Here is a 19,274-nt window from a genome sequence, read left to right on the forward strand (position 1 = left end):
GCAGAGAGGTTAAAAAAAAATAAATGTAAGGCGCGATAACCTCCGAAGAGCTCTAAGGCCGAGCTTCTCTTCCAATTTGCGTCGTGTTCCTCTTGATTTTCCCTACAAATTGGCCGGACGGGACCTACAGGTTTTATGCCGACTCCGAACGGCATCTGCATGGCAGATGAGTTTTCACTGAGAGCTTTCCATGGCAGAAATACACCCGGAGCGCTTGCCAAACACTGCCGAGGGGCGAACCCGCTTGGAAAATTTTTCTTCTAATTGAAAAACCTTATTTCTAAAATTTTGATGTTGCTTTTCCCGGGGTGTGAATCCAGGGCAAGCGGTGTGGTAGGCGGAGCACGCTACCGTCACACCACGGTGGCCGCCCGGCAGAGAGGTTGCTTTTACTTTTTTAAAGGGTCGTGGACGAATAAAATAAGCTATATCTTTGCAAAAAAGAGCTTTATATGAATGGTATTTCACTTCCCAAGTGGATTTATAACAGTAAATAGGACAAACTAGAAATTTAAAAAAAGGGGCGTGGCACCGCCCCTTTTATGACTAAGCAATTTGCTATGTTTCGGGAGCCATAACTCAAAAAAAATTAACGGATCGTAATAAAATTCGGTACACAAATTTTCCCTATAGCAGGAAATATTTCTAGAAAAAATGGACGAAATCGGTTAAAGACCACGCCCACTTTTATATAAAAGATATTTAAAAGGGTCGTAGACGAAAATAATAAGCTATATCTTAGCGAAAAAGAGATTTGTATCAATAAAATTTTACTTTCTAAATTGAATTATAACATTAAAATTTTTTAAAATGGGTGTGGCACCGCCCCTTTTATGACTAATTGTGATTTCTTTTCTACACGAAAAAGTCGCCACTTTCAGCCGCAAACATTTTCAAAATTCTCACTTCGCCTTGTGAAATTATAGCCACTTAAAATGTTCAGTGCCACCCTGCATGACTTGAAAAGAAAAAAAATTGTAACCATCTTTACAAAAAAATGCAGTTCGCGTGGTTGTTCGCTGTCAACTGTGATCGCAAATTGCTTTTGAGTGAGACATGATGCGACACATACGTACATATATAGCATTCGCTTCAGCTTCGTGTTATTCATTAGCTAATTGTCAGGGCTGTTTTCTGCACCGTCAATGGCAGCGAGGGCAAGTAATGTTGCATTTTTGGCCATTGAGGAAAGATAATCATGCCCTCTATTGAGGCTAAGCTGATTTTACGACAGAACACAACATCTTGAAAGGTTGGCGAGAAGGCGACATTTTCGTGTAGAAAAGAAACACCATAAGCAATTTTCTATGTTTCGGGAGCCATAAATCGAAGAAAAATGAACGGATCATAATGAAATTGTGTATACAAATTTTCCTTATAGCAGAAAATTGTTCTAGTAAAAATGGACGGGATCGGTTAAAGACCACGGCAACTTAGATATAAAACAAGTTTAAAAGGGTCGTAGACTAGAATAATAAGCTATAGCTTAGCAAAAAATAGTATTGAATCAATGATTTTTCACTTTTCAAGTTTTATTGTAAGAGGAAATGGGGAGACATTTTTTTTTTAAACGGGTGGTGCCACGTGCTATGTAGAAGAGTAATTTATCTTTATTTTAGCTATAGCTTAGCAAAAAATAGTATTGAATCAATGATTTTTCACTTATCAAGTCTTATTGTAAGAGGAAATGGGGAGACATTTTTTTTTAAACGGGTGGTGCCACGTGCTATGTAGAAGAGTAATTTATCTGAAATGAAATGTGCAATTGAAGCTCACGATGAGTATATAATGTTCGGTTACACGCGTACTTAGACACCCTTACTTGTTTAAAGTAGCAACAGCATTAAAAAACATATATGATAGGTTGTTATAATTGGCATTATCTAAAATTATCAAAAGGTAATGTATGTACCGAAACAAACATACAATTTTTGTAGAAATAGCTCCAATCATACCTATCACGTGAGGAAAATATCAACGATATAAATACACCCACTTTAAAAATATGCATCAATCATTCGTAATTGTCTTAACTGTGCCAAAGGTGCACGCCATTTAAATCACTTTCTCATCTTCATTCATTCGAATTCTCGTGAATGCAAAAGTGCATTCAGAATACATATTTGTTTGTATTATTGTAATTTTGAAAAACACATAGCTGGGAGCATCATGTTAATAATTTAATTAACAAAGCTTCCAAATGGCGACAAAACGTTTAATGGTGTTCAAACCTAAATACAAACGTACAACATAACATGATTGCTATGACACAACAACAACGTATATATATGTATATTACAAGTGCGAACAACAACAATGCGAATATGTAAATTTACAATCGGTAGACAAAATGTTGTCATGCTATCAATTTAATTACAGTTCAATCTTACATGAGCCCAGTGCGTTTTAAAAATATACGAGTATGTGATGACCCTGTAGGAATGTTTGATGATATTAAAGTGGTGAATAAGGTACGGTGGATTTGTTTCTATCGGAGTCCGATTTTGAGCTGAAGTGTGTTTAATTTGTAAGTTAAGTAAAAGAAGGCAGTCGAATGAATCTAGAAGAGCAGAATGTGTGTGAGAGTGCATCAATATATGCACATACCTTCAATGTCTTTATCAATATTAAAGCTCACTGATGAAAAAATAACTTAACACTTTAAAATAAATAAACATTTTCTCTTAATCACTGCAAATAAATGCTGTACATTCCAAAATTTTGACAGTTTAGGTCTGCTAAAAAATGTAACTTGAATTTTCTTAAAGATTTTCGTAATATGGACGTTAGTAATGTTTGTATTTGTGTGCGAATGTTAGTTTCGCTACTTGTTAAGGTTTACAATGCTATGGGCGCTTTCAGCAAACCCTGTTTTTCCTAATTCGTTGCAAACATGTTTCAATCAGTTGAGTGATAGAAATTATGTTCTCTGAACGGTGAGTTGAGCCGAATGCCAAATGAAATAATTATCATTAAACTTTAAGGAAAATTACTTCTTAAACTATTTTAACACTTCATTATAATATTAAGAGGAAGTATTATATTATAACCAAAACTTTAAAATTTCAAAGAACTGTCAGATAGAATAAACGAGTTGAACGAATATAGCAAATGAAACTATGCGCAGTAAGAAGTCTAATTTGACAAGCATACCTAAATAGAAGGGTAACTAAATCTTTTTAAATTTTGACTTGAATTTACTTTATTTATTAATGGCAATTGTGCATTATGTAAATTATTATTACATTTTTAAAGACATAAATTTCTTCTGCCCCCGAGGAAGCTAAGGAGATTAGCGAAACGTAGGGCTTGAATAGTGGAGTCCTTTGACTTGCACTAAAGCAAAATTTTGCTCATTTGCAGCATATTTCTATTACATACCTATGCTCAGTAATTTGAAGTAAAGTCCCAACCTTTGAGTGAATCCAAATACTCAAAGATGTGTTCAGATATTTATAACTCAACGATTGCTCAACATTTGTGTTCACTGAGAGCACGCTTTGTCGAAATTATCACACTAGACATTTTTGAGTACCTCTTAAAAAGTTAATGGCCATGAGAGTTGATCTAAAGATTGTAGTCGATAGCGAGTCGAAAAAAATTTAAAGAGTTCATAGATTTTAAAGCAAATTGATAAAAATCTGTACATACCGAAATATAACATAAAGATTTGTAAAAATTGATTTAGGAGCAATAAAAATTGACAAAGCAATCGGCAAAAAGTTCTTCAGCTTCACTTTAAAACTGGAGATTTATCGATGAACCTTCACAAAAATGAAAAATATCAATAATTACAAATAAAGAAAATTCAATCATTATCGATAAATATAAATTCATAATCATTTATTAACTTAATTTTATAATTACCGATAAATAAATATGGTTAACTCCTTACAAATATCAAACAGCTCTAGAACATCTATGCAAACCGAAAAAAATTGGTGCAAGCATCTTTCCCTAATGAAACCGACGAGCATAAAAAAACAACTACATGCATAATTCCGAGTAAGCTTCGATAAAATGAGAACATCAATCAAATTTGCAGAAATATGAATTAAGTTTGATAAAGATTTAGTAAAAAGTACCCACCAATCCACCCTCACTAGGGTAGGCACCTTGCCGTTGGTGTGAGGGCTTAGCCGAACTCCGTAGCGCCCGATACCGGGCCACCGCGGTAAGTATTGATGGACGTACCACAGTAAGGGGCGCTGCTGTGGCGGACGGTTCTTTCCGCGTATATAATACTGGACCGCTGAGCCCGCCTTGCCGGGCAGGTGGTCGTACGACAAAGATGAACGACTCATTACCTAATTGTACTAAGGACGATGATAAAGGGAGGACTGAGTCGCAAGCCAAGGACGACAAATACGCATTAAGGGATGCGTCGGACTCGGAGCGAGAGTAGTGCTGAATCAATGAACTCCGTGTTGGAGTGCACACAAATGAAAACGGAGTAGAAGAGTGGAGAAGGGTACGGAGCAGACCCAGAGCAGGCACGTAGCAACTACCTCGAAGCTGCGAGTCAGAGGGGAGTTCCAACTACGGAAGTAGGAGATAAGCCAAAGGGAGATAACGCTAAGACTCCGGCTTTCTCGGAGGTGCTAAAGGGAGTTAACGCTAAGACTCTGGCTTTCTCGGAGGTGCAAAGGGAGACTACGGCGTTTCCCGAGAAGATGAGTGATGTGGAAAGGCAGTCACTGAATGGGGCGCTGGTTGATCGTAGCAGCCCTTTCAGACAGATGACTACTGAAAGGTGGAGATCTGTATAAAGGGAGCTTATTATCTTATGGCTTAAGATGATGCAGGAACAACCAAGTAAGCCCCTTCCTACCTTTGATTCGGGGTGATGGTCTAATTTGCATGCGACTCAGGAAAAGAAGTCCCGAGGATAAAAATCCCAACACGCTAGAGGTGGGCGAAATCGAAGAGGACCTCAAAAGCCCAAGAGAAAAAAGACGTGTGGAGGTAGCCGATGTCACCACGAAGATGTTAGAAGAGGGCCAACTGCCAAATGGTGCTGTGACTCGCACAGAGAAACACCCGGCACAACAGCTACGAGCGGCTGAAGGGGGCCTCGAATACTCTAAACCAAAATTGCAAGGGGAGCACGACGACGTCACGACGAAGGTGCTGGAGGGGGACAAACAGCCCAATGGTGCTGCGAGTCCTACAGATAAACCTCCTACACAGTAAAGTGGCGTCGAGCGAACTCCTAACCCTTGAGGTGGGTTAGCTTGACGTGGCGCTGATCCAGCACCCGTGGATCTCATCGAGAGGAAAGGTTTCTGGACTTAGCGCTCGCGGGTTTGGCGTTTACTACGCGTAAAACGGAAGGACGGGTGGGAGCTGTAGTAATGGTAAGGAAACAGCTGCATTCATATATGCTGCCTAATTACACTACTGAGGATCTTGTAGTGGTGGCCGTTGAGCAAAAGAATAAGCAGGCATTTATCCTGGCATCCTGCTACACGGCCCATACTGCGGAGGTTCCACCGATGGAGTGCAAAAGGCTAGTACAGGAGGAAGGGCGCAAAGGGTTGGTCCTAGGCGCAGATGCAAATGCGCACAACAATGCATGGGGAGGAGCAGATACGAACGAGAGAGGAGAATCTCTATTTTGTTACATCCTGCAAACCAATTTGCAGATAGCCAACAGGGGAAAAGTCCCTACATACATTGGTCCAACATCCAGCAATATTTGGATATTACATTGAGCTCCGAGCATGATATATCAAGGTATGATTGGATGGTTCTTGATAGACCATCCTTCTCCGACCATGCGTATATCAGCTTCAGCATCCCCCTAAAGAGGGTAGAGAAGGGAAGAACCTTTAGAGACCCTAGGGCAACGAACTGGACTAAATTTCAGAAAGAGGTAGAAACAAGAATCGGACAACCCAAAGAGGTTGCCAATGTGGAGGAACTGGAGGAGTCGAATGAATTCCTAACAAGGACGTTTATGACTGCGTTTAACAAAGCTTGCCCTCTAAGAAGATTCAGAGGGAAAGCAAAGCCGCCATGGTGGAGCAATGAGCTGAGTCTTCTAAGAAGACAGGTAAAAGAAATGTTTAAGCTCGCAAAGACCGCGGAAAGCGAAGCGTGTCGGGAGGAGTACAGGGATCTACTGAGGATATACAAGCGTGAAATTTCCAGGGCGAATAGAATCTCATGGAAAAGATTCGGTACGGACATAGAGTGCTCCAGCGAAACAGCACGGTTGAAAAAAGTCTTAGCAAGAGGAAACATAGTCCAGGGACTAATCAAGAAAGAGAACGGGGAATGGTCACGTAATAGTGAGGAATCCCTTGAGGTGCTTTTCAACACACATTTCCCATCGGGAGACGGTTTAGAAGAGCCAGCAGTCATCACTCACACTTCGATCACGGAGCGGGTAGTACCGGGCTTGGTGACCGATACCAAGAGGACTGCTACAACAACAACAGCAACCGCTACCTAGATCGAATGGGCAGTGAAGACGTTCTCTAAGTTTAAATCGCCGGGGCCAGGTGGTATATTCCCGGCCATGCTGCACGTTTCAAGTATGGCGGTCGTGGATTGTACGAGGCTACGAAATCAGTGGACAGTGGCACGCCGCAGGGAGGGGTGCTATCACCTCTGCTGTGGACGCTGGTCATCAACCAACTGCTCAGGCGATTCGATGAGGGACCCGTAAAACTTACGCAGATGACGTTGCAATTTTCATAAGTGGAAAGTGCCTTCCAACGATTAGTTCTTTGATGGATCGGGCGCTTCGGGATATTCATACCTGGGCATCTAATGTCGGGTTGAAACTCAATGCGGAGAAGACTGATATGGTCTTGTTTACAAGGAGGTACAAGGTCCCAAATTGGACCAGGCCTATGTTAGGAGGGGTGACCTTACAGGAGAAACCTTGCACAAAATATCTAGGAATCATCATAGACAGTAAGCTGTCATGGAAGCTCAATGTGGAGGAGAGGGTGAAGAAGGTCTCAATGGCACTTTATGCATGCAAGATAATGCTGGGGTGTAGGTAGGGCTTATCGCCCTATCTTTCTCATTGGGTTTTTACAGCGATTGTAAGCGCTATTCTATACTATGGAGTCCTTGTTTGGTGGAAAGCCACACAAAAAACAACGTACCTCAAAAAATTAGAGGTGGTATGCCGACTATCGATGCTTAGCATTACGGGAGCCCTGAAAACAACTCCGACGGATGCACTGTATGCCATTCTGCAGATTCCACCTGTAGACCTGGTAGCAAAGAACATAGCATTAACAACTGCAACCAGGCTCGGTGCCTCGGGGCAGCTTGAGCGCCGACCATATGGCCATAGTAGTATAGCGTCATCAATCAAAACACGAACAGACTGCATGATTCCCTATCTGCGCTTCGAGGGAGATCTTAAGGCCACAATAGAGGTGGACGGTTGGCGCAAGGGTACGCAAAAGGCGGACGAGGCGATACATGTGTACACAGATGGTTCCAAAGTAGTGGAAGGAGTAGGGTCTGCGGTATACTGTGCTGATTCCGAAATAAGCAGACCCTACAGGTTGCCGGATTGCTGTAGCGTTTTCCAAGCGGAAATATTAGCCGTAACCAAAGCAGTGGAAACCATGGAAGATAATAGCTAAAGCTGCAACCGTGTTAGCTTTTATATTGACAGTCAAACAGCAATTAAGGCAATAATATCGCATAGCACAGCATCTAAATGCGTGTTAGAGTGTAAGCAATCTCTGGAGAGAATCGGGACAGGGAGCATCATACATCTATATTGGGTCCCAGGGCATATGGGAATAGATGGGAATGAAAAAGCGGATGCACTAGCTAAAAAGGGCGCATCCCTTGAAGCTTGCTCCTTAGACGTACCAATTAGCCTGGGCGAGATTAAACGAAGGCGAGAGGTGCACATGATCGACCAAGCGGGAAAGGCGTGGGTTCAAGCGCGGGGCTGTAAAGTATCGAAGATTATGTGTAGGTCTTACAACCTTAGACTAATAAAGTTGATTCTATCATTAAAAAGAGAGGACTGTAGACTCATGACGGGTATTCTGACTGGACACTGCCTTCTGGCGTCACATGCCTTTAAATTAGGATTGACCACTGATAGCAGATGTAGGAAGTGCGGGTTGGAGGAGGAAACGATCGAGCATGTTCTGTGCTCGTGCCCTGCACTTGCAGGCTAAAACTTCAGCTGTTGGGAGTGATACAGCTGTTAGATCTAGAAGCAGCAAGTGGCTTAAGTCCTAGGAAGCTTCTAGTATTTGCCAAGAGGACGGAGTTATTTTATAACATAGGTCCTGGTTTTTGATAGGGTTTTTCAGTTTGGTCGTTAAAACAAACTCCTGGTAACACTACGGACTCAATCAGTCTATGTGAGGTCCTCATGAACCGGCTAGTTCAACCTAACCTAACCTAACCCAACAATCCAATCCAAATACAGTTTTATAGCAAAAATATGCCGTGGGTTTTAGTAATTAATTTTTGAAAGACAAATTTGCTTTGAAAACACTTCTCTGGAACATTTTTGATGTCACCTCATTTAAAATGATTTTCGTTACTATAAACTATTCAATTTTGTTAACTATATTATATTTTACTTTATTATACTATTTTCCATGATCACATATGCTTTCCATGTCTCATACGGCATTAGTACTTGACCAATCAAATTTCCTACATTGAACATAGCATTTTAAAATTAAATAACTACCATTAGACAAACAAAGTTTATGAAAGTGAATTGCTCATACGGTGAACCGACCACTAGAGGCTCAATTATGCACATTCTTTCATTATCAGTCAGAATGAGTTTCAAATTGTTATTGGTTTATCGACGTCATTATTTTGCACTTAATAAACAGAGGCGGCGTCAAATATGTAATACAACATATCGGTAGGTGAGTCTCTCCCTTCAAATTACTTACAGTGATTATACACAGCATTGAAGTACCGGAAATCACACAAGTTTTCAGGAGTTCATTTAAGGTTCTAAACCAAAAGTTAAAAAGAAAAGGCTGCAATAAATTTTTATTTCAACTAAATATCATATCACATATATCATATCATATATATCTCATTGCTATCACATCATTGCATTGTAGGACAGTATCGTGATCATCATTTCACCTCAAAGTTAGAAAATATCACCATATCAACATATAATCTTGGCACTTTAATATCGCTAAATAAAGGCGTGTGACTAGTAACATGTATTTGTGATAATATCTGGTTTGAATGCAACCGCTATAAAATCTTAATTCATAACAGCACATCATAATATCGTCGAATCGTCACAGCACCAAGTCATCACATAAACGCACTTTTACAACGTTATATCGTACTGATCAAGAATATCACTGATATATTGGTCGAACTTGTTTTTGTAGTTATCGTCGTTGTTGTTGTTGTTATTTCTGTTGTTTCAATAGCAACATATAATCCCATCGAAACATCCCCAGCCCATTCCGTAACTACGGCATCATATGATTGGAATCATCATATTAGCGAAAAAACAGCGACAAATAATTGAATCATTGCATTAAAAAAATCAGCTGACCAATGCCTACGACATAGCATAGCATCTATTTGGAATCATCGACATAATTATGTTATGTCATCAACCCAATATCCTATCATTATATCATAGCGATCAGGCATATCATAAACATAAATATTTTGGGTGTTGTCGTTAAACAGGAGAAATCGTCCGCTGCTGAGAATACTATCACATCATCACTCAACTTAATAATTAAATCAGCCCAAAATATGGAGAAAATACAGATTTAAAATTTTAAAATCTAAATGTTGCATACTTTGGGTTGCCCTGTTCTTGCCTTACCTGTTCAACCAACTAACCATCACAAGAATATCTGTTTGCCAAGTAATTACTTCTACCCAATATCGCACCATCATAACATAGAAATCAAAAGTATCGTACAGATAATTTTTATTGTATTTGTTTTTACATAATAAGCATTTAATATCAACACATCATTACATCGAAATTTATTCATATCATCACTTCATCATATCATCTGATTGGAATCATCAATATCAAACTAATAGTATATCAATTGATCCCCGTTTTTAAGGCTTTTGTTGTTGCTATTAACAGGATAACCGCTTGTAATGCTAACCATGTCGTATAGTTATACCATTTTTTAACCAATTCAACCGAAAAACCGTTATCACATGTTTATTCTATAGTAATGAAAAATATCGTAGACCTCGTTCTATCTGCATTTGCTTTCGTCTCAAAAACACAGTAATGAAATCAATGTATTCAAATTTCTACATGCCATCTTCTTAGAATCATCATCATTATATTAGATATCGTTCTCAATCACATCATAGCCATTAATGCTTTTGCTGTTCTTGTTTTTTGTTCATATTATAATTGGAGAAACAACCAGCTGCTTATCGTATTATCACATCATCACGCCATCATATCACCATATAATTGTGTATCCAATAACATTGACCCACCATCATCAGAACATCTGTTAGGCAAATTATCACATCAGCGCAATATCGCATCATCAAGCCACAGTGATGCGCAACGTCGTAGGCATTTTTCCTTTTTTGCTTGCATAGGCACACCCTTGCTTATCACGCGAAACTAAGTGAAGCTGCGATGGGTACAACTATCATATAATATATATATATATACATATATACATATGTAGCATCTTGGCAGCACATAATTACAAGCCAGTCAAAGTCCCAAACAGTTGACTACTGTCAACGAACCGATGCTAACACACACTTTCAAAAAGGCGTACGCAGAAATATTGAAAAACGGACCATCTAATTCTGAACAAGAGCTTTTTCGGTTATTCGCTGTCCAGTCAAACCAAGGCAATAACACAGTAAAGACGCAGCAAACATAGTGTAGTGTAATAGACTTGGTAATCAAAGAGAAAGAACAAATTTTAATTTATAAACTTTGTACAAATGGCGTCAAGCGCTCAGTGTTTGTTTATGAGCATAAGTTGAACGTTCTTGCCGAGTGGTGAATAATATCTCAATAATATGGTTAAATATTTAAGGATAAATGCTTTTTCGTAGTAATGTAAATAAAAAGTATATTAAGTGATAAACTAATAAAAACTATTGATATTAATAGCATGCGACATAGATTATGTGATATTGAATGATAGTGTTAAAAAAAAATTTAAAATATCTCAAAGTGATTTAAAAAAATCTTTATAATAGTGCTTCTAACCAACAACAACAACAAAATCTACTTGCCTTAGCACAACTAAAATTCAACATCAAGCACAAAGTATTCGATATATCTGAATGTATAACTTAATTTAAAAACAAACTACAAAGCAATCAACAACTGTAAAAATCCTGTTTCACACATAATTAAATATGTCACATACATCCGGTTGCAGTATTTTAGATAATTTAACAACTTCACAACCACAGCTGCTGAAACAATGCAGCAGCCCGAGCATCGATAAAGACAATCAAAATATTCTGAATTGCCACCGAAATGGCAGTGTCAAAGACAGTAGCACAACGCAACACTCAAACCCAACCACATCCATTGCCGGTCCAATGCAGATATTCGGGGATGTGAATGGTGGTATACACAATAAAGGGTTCGTTGACAATTTTGCAGTGCAACGACGCCATTCTGAGTATTTGCAAGTCTATGCGGATATCTTGAATGATTGTACGAGTTATAGTAGTAGTGGCAATCTTAAATCAAATATACAACGACCGCGACCAGTATCCTGTTACGTACAAACCAAACTTACAAAGAATGGCTATGTAAGTGCACTACAACAACAACACATACAGACGCGACGGGGAGCTGAGCACGTAGAATGGCAAAATTCAGGTCAACTGCGTCAGGAATTTGCCGCTACAATGGCTGCATGGTTGAAACCATTAAAGTAAATACGGAATGTAAAAAAAAAATATTTAAAGTTTTATGTTATTTGAAGTTAGAGATGTTTGGTTGAGCAGCCTAGAGAGTCAAGTGCTCCCATAGACTGAATGTTCCCTTTGTTCCCAGAGATGTTGTCGATGATCGGTTGCAAAATTCAATCAACAACAGACGTACAACCATTAAAAGGACTTCTTTATATTCCAGTTAACTTATTTCAGTCCCAAAATAAGTTAGCCTATGGTTAACTTTTAGAGAAACGTACAGTGTATCACCAATGTCTTCGTAAAACTTTTTTATACTTCAAGTTCCAGGTCACGCTTTCTGTGAAGACCTGAAGTTATCTCAATGACCACACTGAAAAAGCGTAACCAAAACCAGAACATATATTATAAATTATCTCTGTTCTCTTGGCAAATTCTAGAAGTTTTCTAGGATCTATCCCACTTGCTACTTCTGGATCCGTTAGCTGTGTATTTTTCTTTTAACTGGAGCCTTAACCTGGCGAGTGTCGAACGCGAGTACGTAAGGTACTTGATCGTTTTATTCCTGCATCCCAAACTGACTACAGCTGTTGACTGAAGAGGCCTAATTAAACAAAAACATCATGCAAATCTAAATGCTTCAATTCTGTATTACGTTTCTACATTTTTCATAATTTTTACATTCGAAATGGTTCTCTTATAATGTTGCTCGATTACAAATATTCCCAGTTATCTAAAATATACCAAACACTGCCCGACCTATGCAATTTTTTATCATTAAATTATTTTTATACACTTAATAAAATTGACTCTGTTTTTAGGTTTAGGTTGCAGTGGCCATTCAGTAGAGACATAGACTGATGTGTCCAGAGTATTTGTTTCACGATCAAACGGAAGAACCTCAACAAGGTGCCTGGACGTATGTTATAGAATAATTCTGTCCTCTTAGCAAATACTAGAAGTTTTCTATGATCTAGCTTGATTGCTGCGTCGAGATCTGGCAACTCTGCCGGTCCTAATATATGGAGATTGAGAACGTCCTCAACCGTTCTTGCAGCTCGGATCTTGCATCTGCTGTTACTGACGAGGCTTTACTCATAAGCATTTGACGCCAGAAGGCAGTGTCTGTTCTGTTAATATGCCCATCGTTAGCTTTAAGTCTTCTTTATTCAGAGATATTAACAACTTTTAAATCTAATATCGTAGGATTTCCAAATGATCTTGCAGATCTGCGCTTCTGTCCACGTCTTTCCTGCTTGAAAGATCAATTTATTCTCAATTATTAATAATAATGGAACTCATGCCTCAGTTTGATTTCTCCCAAACCAATTGGGACGTCAACCGTCATTTAAGCGAGCGCTGCACCCACCTTTGCCTACTCATCGGCCTTTTCGTTACCTTCTATCACTTTATGACCAGTATATATGTGTGTTCCGTCCTGAGCGAAGTTTTTCCAATGCTTCTTTGCATTCTTCTTTCTGAAGCACTGTGAGAGATTGTTGCCTTAATCGCCGCTATCAATATATATATTGACGCAACTGCAGTATTGTGGCCGCCTGTAGAATCTACTTGTTTCCGGATCGACAGAGTAAACATTAGAAAATATTAGAACTACCGGTTTACACGTGTATTTTGTGCCATTTCTGCACCCTGCCGCCAACACTCCGGCTTAGTTGTGGCTCCAAGATCTCTTCCGAATCTCAGGCACGGGATCATATAGTCCGTTCACGCTGTACAAGACAGCGCTTTACTGTCATGGCCATACGGTCTGCACTCAAGCAGCCCCGAGGCCTTAAGTCTTGTTACAGTTACTAAATCGATGTCTTTGGCCACGGAATAGTTTTTGGGCTCCCGTTATGATAATATTTGTTCATACCGCTCAAATGTTTCTTTTGGTTAACGTCGTAAATAACCAAAGAGAGAGTTTGGGTGATATACCCCACTTGCATCGTAACATCAACTTGCATACATACAGCGCAGCGGAAGCTTTCTTCGCTCTCTCTTCCACGACAACTTATATTATCTAGTCTAACTCCTAGCTATTTTTTGCTATATTTTTCTTGTAGGGTTACCCCTCAAAGAGAGGAATCCAAAATGGGGGGAAAATAAAACAAATAATAAAAATTTGCTTAAAAAACAAAACTACTCGCCCTTAACTCTCCCAAAGCGTATCTGCCTAATTGGTACATCAGATAAATTTATTGGTTTGATGTAAAATGCGCTAATAGATGACTTACGGTATCCAGAAAACCGTATTCTTTTATTCCTGAAAATAGAGTGTCCCCCTCCCTGCAACAAGGAATGCCTACTTTTTAAAACGTAGTAATTTCTTATACCATAAGAAAGTGGTAGAAAAATTATTAAAACATTAAAAACTTGATCGCCAATTTCTAGGGGCATCCTCTTTGAAAAGTACCTGTTATCCTTTATTTAAGGATTTAGCAATATAGAGCTGTTAGACAAATTTACTCGGAATATATACGAGATGTATTCAGAAAATAACGTGCATTTTTTAATTTCGCGGGTTTGTAGTATCCAATTATCAAACATTTTTTTTTTATAATTTTGATACACATGTCCCTGAAGTGTGATACAATTTTCAGCTGAATTCATTTTTTACTTTGGCAGTGAAAGCTGCTAAGGTTAGACGTATTTTTATGAGGTCGGCGATTTTCGTTTGTTAAAAAAAATGCATCTAAGAATTTGTATCAAATTTTGCGTAAAGAATGAAATAAAGTGTAACAAAGTGTGCGAAATATTAACAAAGGCCTACGGTAAGTCTGCAATGAGTAAAACAGTGGAGGCATTCTGGATCGCCAAGACCGAAAAAGGCTCGAGCAGTGCGGTCGAACGTGAAGGTTATGCTCACATTATTCTTATATTTTAATGGTGCATCATGAATTCTTGCCACGAGGTCAAACGGTCAACAAGGAGTACTAGCTACAAGTTCAACGCCGTTTACGTGAAGCAGTCCGAAAGAAACGCCCGAATTTGTGGCAAACCAATTCATGGCTTTTGCACGACGATAATGCACCTGCTCACACTTCATTGCTTGTTCGTGAATTTTTGGCCAAAAACAATACTGGAACGATCTCCCAGCCTCTATATTCGCCAGACATGGCTCCGTGGGACTTTTCCTAAAATAAAGAGAACTTTGAAGGGCCTTCGTTTTACAAGCATAGATGAAATTAAAAGCGCATCGCTGAAAGAGCTGAAGCGGATAGTCGAGATCGAGTTTGAGAAGTGTATCGAGGATTGGAAGAAGTGGTGGCACAAATGCATAATATCTAATGGGGACTATTTCGAAAGCGATAATGTAGATGAATAAATAAATATCTTTTTCAAAAAATGAAAATTCCCGTTACTTTCTGAACACACCTCGTAAACATCGTTCCCTCGAGTCTATATTCTTATAATAAACAACTTATTCAACTCAATTTATGCAGACAATATATTTTTATATATTTAGCGTTTATGATATTTATAATAATTTTTTCTCTTTTTTTCTATTACAGCTCGCAAACTAATATCTGCAATGGTGACATTGTTGGTCAAAATCACATACTCGCAACCGAAAAGCAAAATAGTCCAAATGAGTTAAAGAAGGGCAAAGCTGCGCTATCACACCTGCCACATCGACCACCAGTAGATATTGAATTTACAGAGATATCATATTCAGTATCAGATGGACGCTATGGTACAAAGACTATACTCAAAAGTGTTTCGGGTAAATTTCGTAATGGTGAGCTTACGGCGATTATGGGACCCTCGGGTGCGGGGAAGAGTACGCTAATGAACATTTTAGCTGGCTACAAGTAAGTCAAAATTGAAAATACAAAGTAATTATTTACAAGCTTAGAAGACCAAGGGTCATCTATTTGGGAGCCAGCATTAACAGCAACAAGTAAGGGTATCTAAGTTCGGGTGTACCGGAACATAAGATACTCAGCGTGAGTTCCAATTGTACAGTTCATTTCAGATAAATAACTTTTTCAAATTTTGTTACGATGGATTAATTTTTTTTTTTTTGAGGCTCTAGAAATGTTGTGCAATGCTTTATCAGAATAGAGGTGTGGCACCGCCTTTAAAAATTGTCTTCCAATTTCCTCTTACAATAAAACTTGGTAAGTGAAAAAAGAAATATGTATACAAAACTACAAAAAACCTATTTTTTGCTTAGATAATGCTTATTACTCTCTTCGACGCTTCCTAAAATCTCTTTTACTAGAGATATTTCCTGCTATAAGAAAAGTATGTACTCGTACTCACAATTTTATTGCGATTATGCTATTTTTTTTTTTAGTTATGGCTCCCGAAATATAGACAATTTCTTAGTAAAAAAAAGGGGCAGTGCCACACCCATTTTCAAAAATTTTAATATTTTCAACATTTTCTTAAATTCCATTTAGAAAGTAAAACACCATTGATATTAAGCTCTTTTCCGCAAAAGTATAGCTGATTATATTTGTCTACAACCCTTTTAAAAGTCTTTTATATTGTGATGAATGCGTAATTTCTGAAATTGTCGAATATATAACTCCGTATTACCAAATGGTCTTTATTTGGACTACTTTGTGAGTAGCAGAATTATACTTCACTATCACGTATTTCCCAACTAATAGCGTGTTTAAGTCAAACTGATTACTGATTCCTCATCTTCCCCTGCTTTTATACTCTCGGTTTTCTCGGGTTCACCCATTATCCCTAAGGCCTAGTCATTGCGCGAACAATTGTATCTCATGCTGGGTTACCAGCTATATACTTGTATATTTGTAGCAACTTATGCTTTTTAGCTAGCCATACGCGTGTGTATGTGTGAGTAATTACTTCTTCTCTTAGCTGATGACTCCGTAGGTGTATGTGAGATCTCTGTTCACTTCGAGCTACTGGTTATGTATGTGGAATGTTCTTCGTTGTCTTGTACATAAGTGTCGCTGCTTACTGTTTTTGTAGTTGTAATTATTTACTAACATCATAGTGATGTCAACATTCGCCGCAATATAAATATGGGTGTGGTCCTTAACCGATCCCGTTAATTTTTACTAGAAATATTTTGTGCTATAAGGAAAATATTTGTAGCCAATCTTATTATGACGAACTAAATTTTCTTCAACATAGAAAATTTCTCAGTCATAAAAGGGGCGGTGCCTCGCCCGTTTCAAAAATCTGAATTTTTTCATTTTCCTTGTTATAATACTACTTTAATACAAATCTCTTTTTTGAAAAGATATAAAAATAAATGTAAGGCGCGATAACCTCCGAAGAGATTTTAGGCCGGGCTTCTCTTCCAATTCGCGTTCTCCTGTTCATTTTTCCTACAAATTGGCGGGACGGCACCTACTTGTTTTAAACCGACACTGAACGGCATCGGCAAGGCAGATGAGTTCTCACTGAGAACCTATTCATAGCAGAAATACACTCGTAGTGCTTGCCAAACACTGCCGATGGGGGACTCCGCTTAGAAAAATTTCAAACAAATTTTCAAAGTCTCAATATCACTCCGCACATCAAATTTCAACATTCTAAGTGTGTTGTTTACTAAATAATCAGGTTTTTGTGTTTTCCAAAATGTTATATAAGTAAAAAGTGAGCGTGTTTATTATCCGATTTTACTCATGGGAGATGAATACCAAGGAATTCAGATATCAAATTGTAATAAGATATTTCAATATTTACTCAAGTTTACATGTGCGCAGACAGACGGATGGACGGACATGGCTAAACCAATTCCTTTTTTCATCCTGGACATTTTGGTATATGGAAGGAAATCTATATTTATCTCGATTCGTTTGTGCCGTTACGATCAACCGTTATGTTGTCAAAGTTAATATACTGTGTGTATACAGCTTTGATATCAAACGGAGAATATCTCTTCCCAACATGTGCTAATTTGGACCGAGTAGGCAATTGAAAAGTAAAGTTCTCTCTCGACAAACAACAATCACGACCTACGAGTCGCTCATCATACTGGTGTACTGATGTATGGCTCGGAATCATGAACGGTGTCGAGCGAAGATGAGATGACTCTTGGAGTGTTCGAAATAAAAGTTCTCCGGAAGATATATGGTGCTGTTCGTGATGCCGACGGCGAATATCGAAGGAGGTACTATGATGAGATGTATGAGTTTAACGCAGATATGACGATAAATAAATAAAATAAATGTAAGGCGCGATAACCTCCGAAGAGATCTAAGGCCGAGCTTCTCTTCCAATTTGCGTCGTGCTCCTCTTGATTTTTCCCTACAAATTGGCCGGACGGGACCTACATGTTTTATGCCGACTCCGAACGGCATCTGCAAGGCAGATGAGTTTACACTGAGAGCTTTTCATGGCAGAAATACAATCGGAGCGCTTGCCAGACACTGCCGAGGGGCGACCCCGCTTAGAAAAATTTTCTTCTAATTGAAAAGTCTTATTTCTAAAATTTTGATGTTGCTTTGCCCGGGAGTTGAACCCAGGGCATACGGTGTGATAGGCGGAGCACGCTACCATCACACCACGGTGGCCGCTTGGTAGTGCTGCGAATAAAAGCTCTAAATAGTGCCATGACTGAGATATGGGGGTAAAATGTGAAAAAAAAATAATATTAAATAAAATAAGCGGTCAGTGCGCTTTTTCAGATTTAGCGCTTCGAAAATTAGCATAATTCAATAAGCTGCAAGTAATTGTATAGTTTAAAATATGTAGCTAAAATAAAAAGGAAAAAAGCCGTTGCCAAGGATATCAGTGTGCTGTTTAAACCTGCATTTTTTCTGTATATATATTTTTTTTCTATTTTCTAAGGCTTCCATTTATACGCCACGTTGAACTTATAATAAGAAGCCACTAAGCACTAAATATCCAGATTTTATTTATTTTCATATTTTCCTCTCTTATCCTTCTTTCCTCCTTTTCTTTCACTACAAGTTAATATTAGATTTAATTTTGCTGTCCTCTACAAGACGAGCTCATATTGCGCAAGTACAGTGACGCTATTTATGTTTATTTGGTTTTGACATTTTGCTGTAGACATTCTTTAAATATTTTCTGATTTTCCCCTGTTGGTGTTGTTGTTGTAGCCGTGCTACGCTCCAGAGGAGGTCGCTTTCCTCTACTGCGAGTTCAGGGTATATGACATTGCGCACGGGGCTCGCCCGGCAATTCCTGGCATAGAGTTTCTACGCCTTTTTTAGATACCACAGAGGATACTTTTGTGCTTTTATTCTACATACGGATGAGTTCTTAAGTGCCGTATTTTCTTATAATGCTTGCGGCGATGTCTTCTTAAGTCCCTGGGAGGCGGGGTCTCTTCAAACAGCTATGTCAGCATTTTCAACCAATCAGCTACTATAAATGTTACAATCTTTGTCGGCCGCAGCTATTGAACCATAATGTGTCCTAATGTATATATTCAAAGATATATTCTATGA

The 19,274-nt window shown here is 38.6% G+C and overlaps 1 protein-coding gene across 3 annotated transcripts in view; it reads left to right on the top strand.

Moving 5' to 3' along the window:
* The window catches only part of Atet (ABC transporter expressed in trachea), a 162,446-nt gene that overhangs the window by 131,963 nt on the left and 11,209 nt on the right, over positions 1 to 19,274 (top strand). For 2 of the 3 annotated variants that reach the window (XM_067767709.1, XM_067767708.1), the window contains one exon: positions 15,381 to 15,680. In XM_067767709.1, the coding sequence (XP_067623810.1) occupies positions 15,381 to 15,680 (300 nt within the window). Of the gene's footprint in view, positions 1 to 11,117; positions 11,889 to 15,380; positions 15,681 to 19,274 lie in introns of those variants that run through there. The other variant, XM_067767707.1, reaches the window with a different exon arrangement.

The sequence above is a fragment of the Eurosta solidaginis genome, chromosome 2 (genome assembly GCF_040869045.1).
Source record: "Eurosta solidaginis isolate ZX-2024a chromosome 2, ASM4086904v1, whole genome shotgun sequence".
Classification (NCBI taxonomy): domain Eukaryota; kingdom Metazoa; phylum Arthropoda; class Insecta; order Diptera; family Tephritidae; genus Eurosta; species Eurosta solidaginis.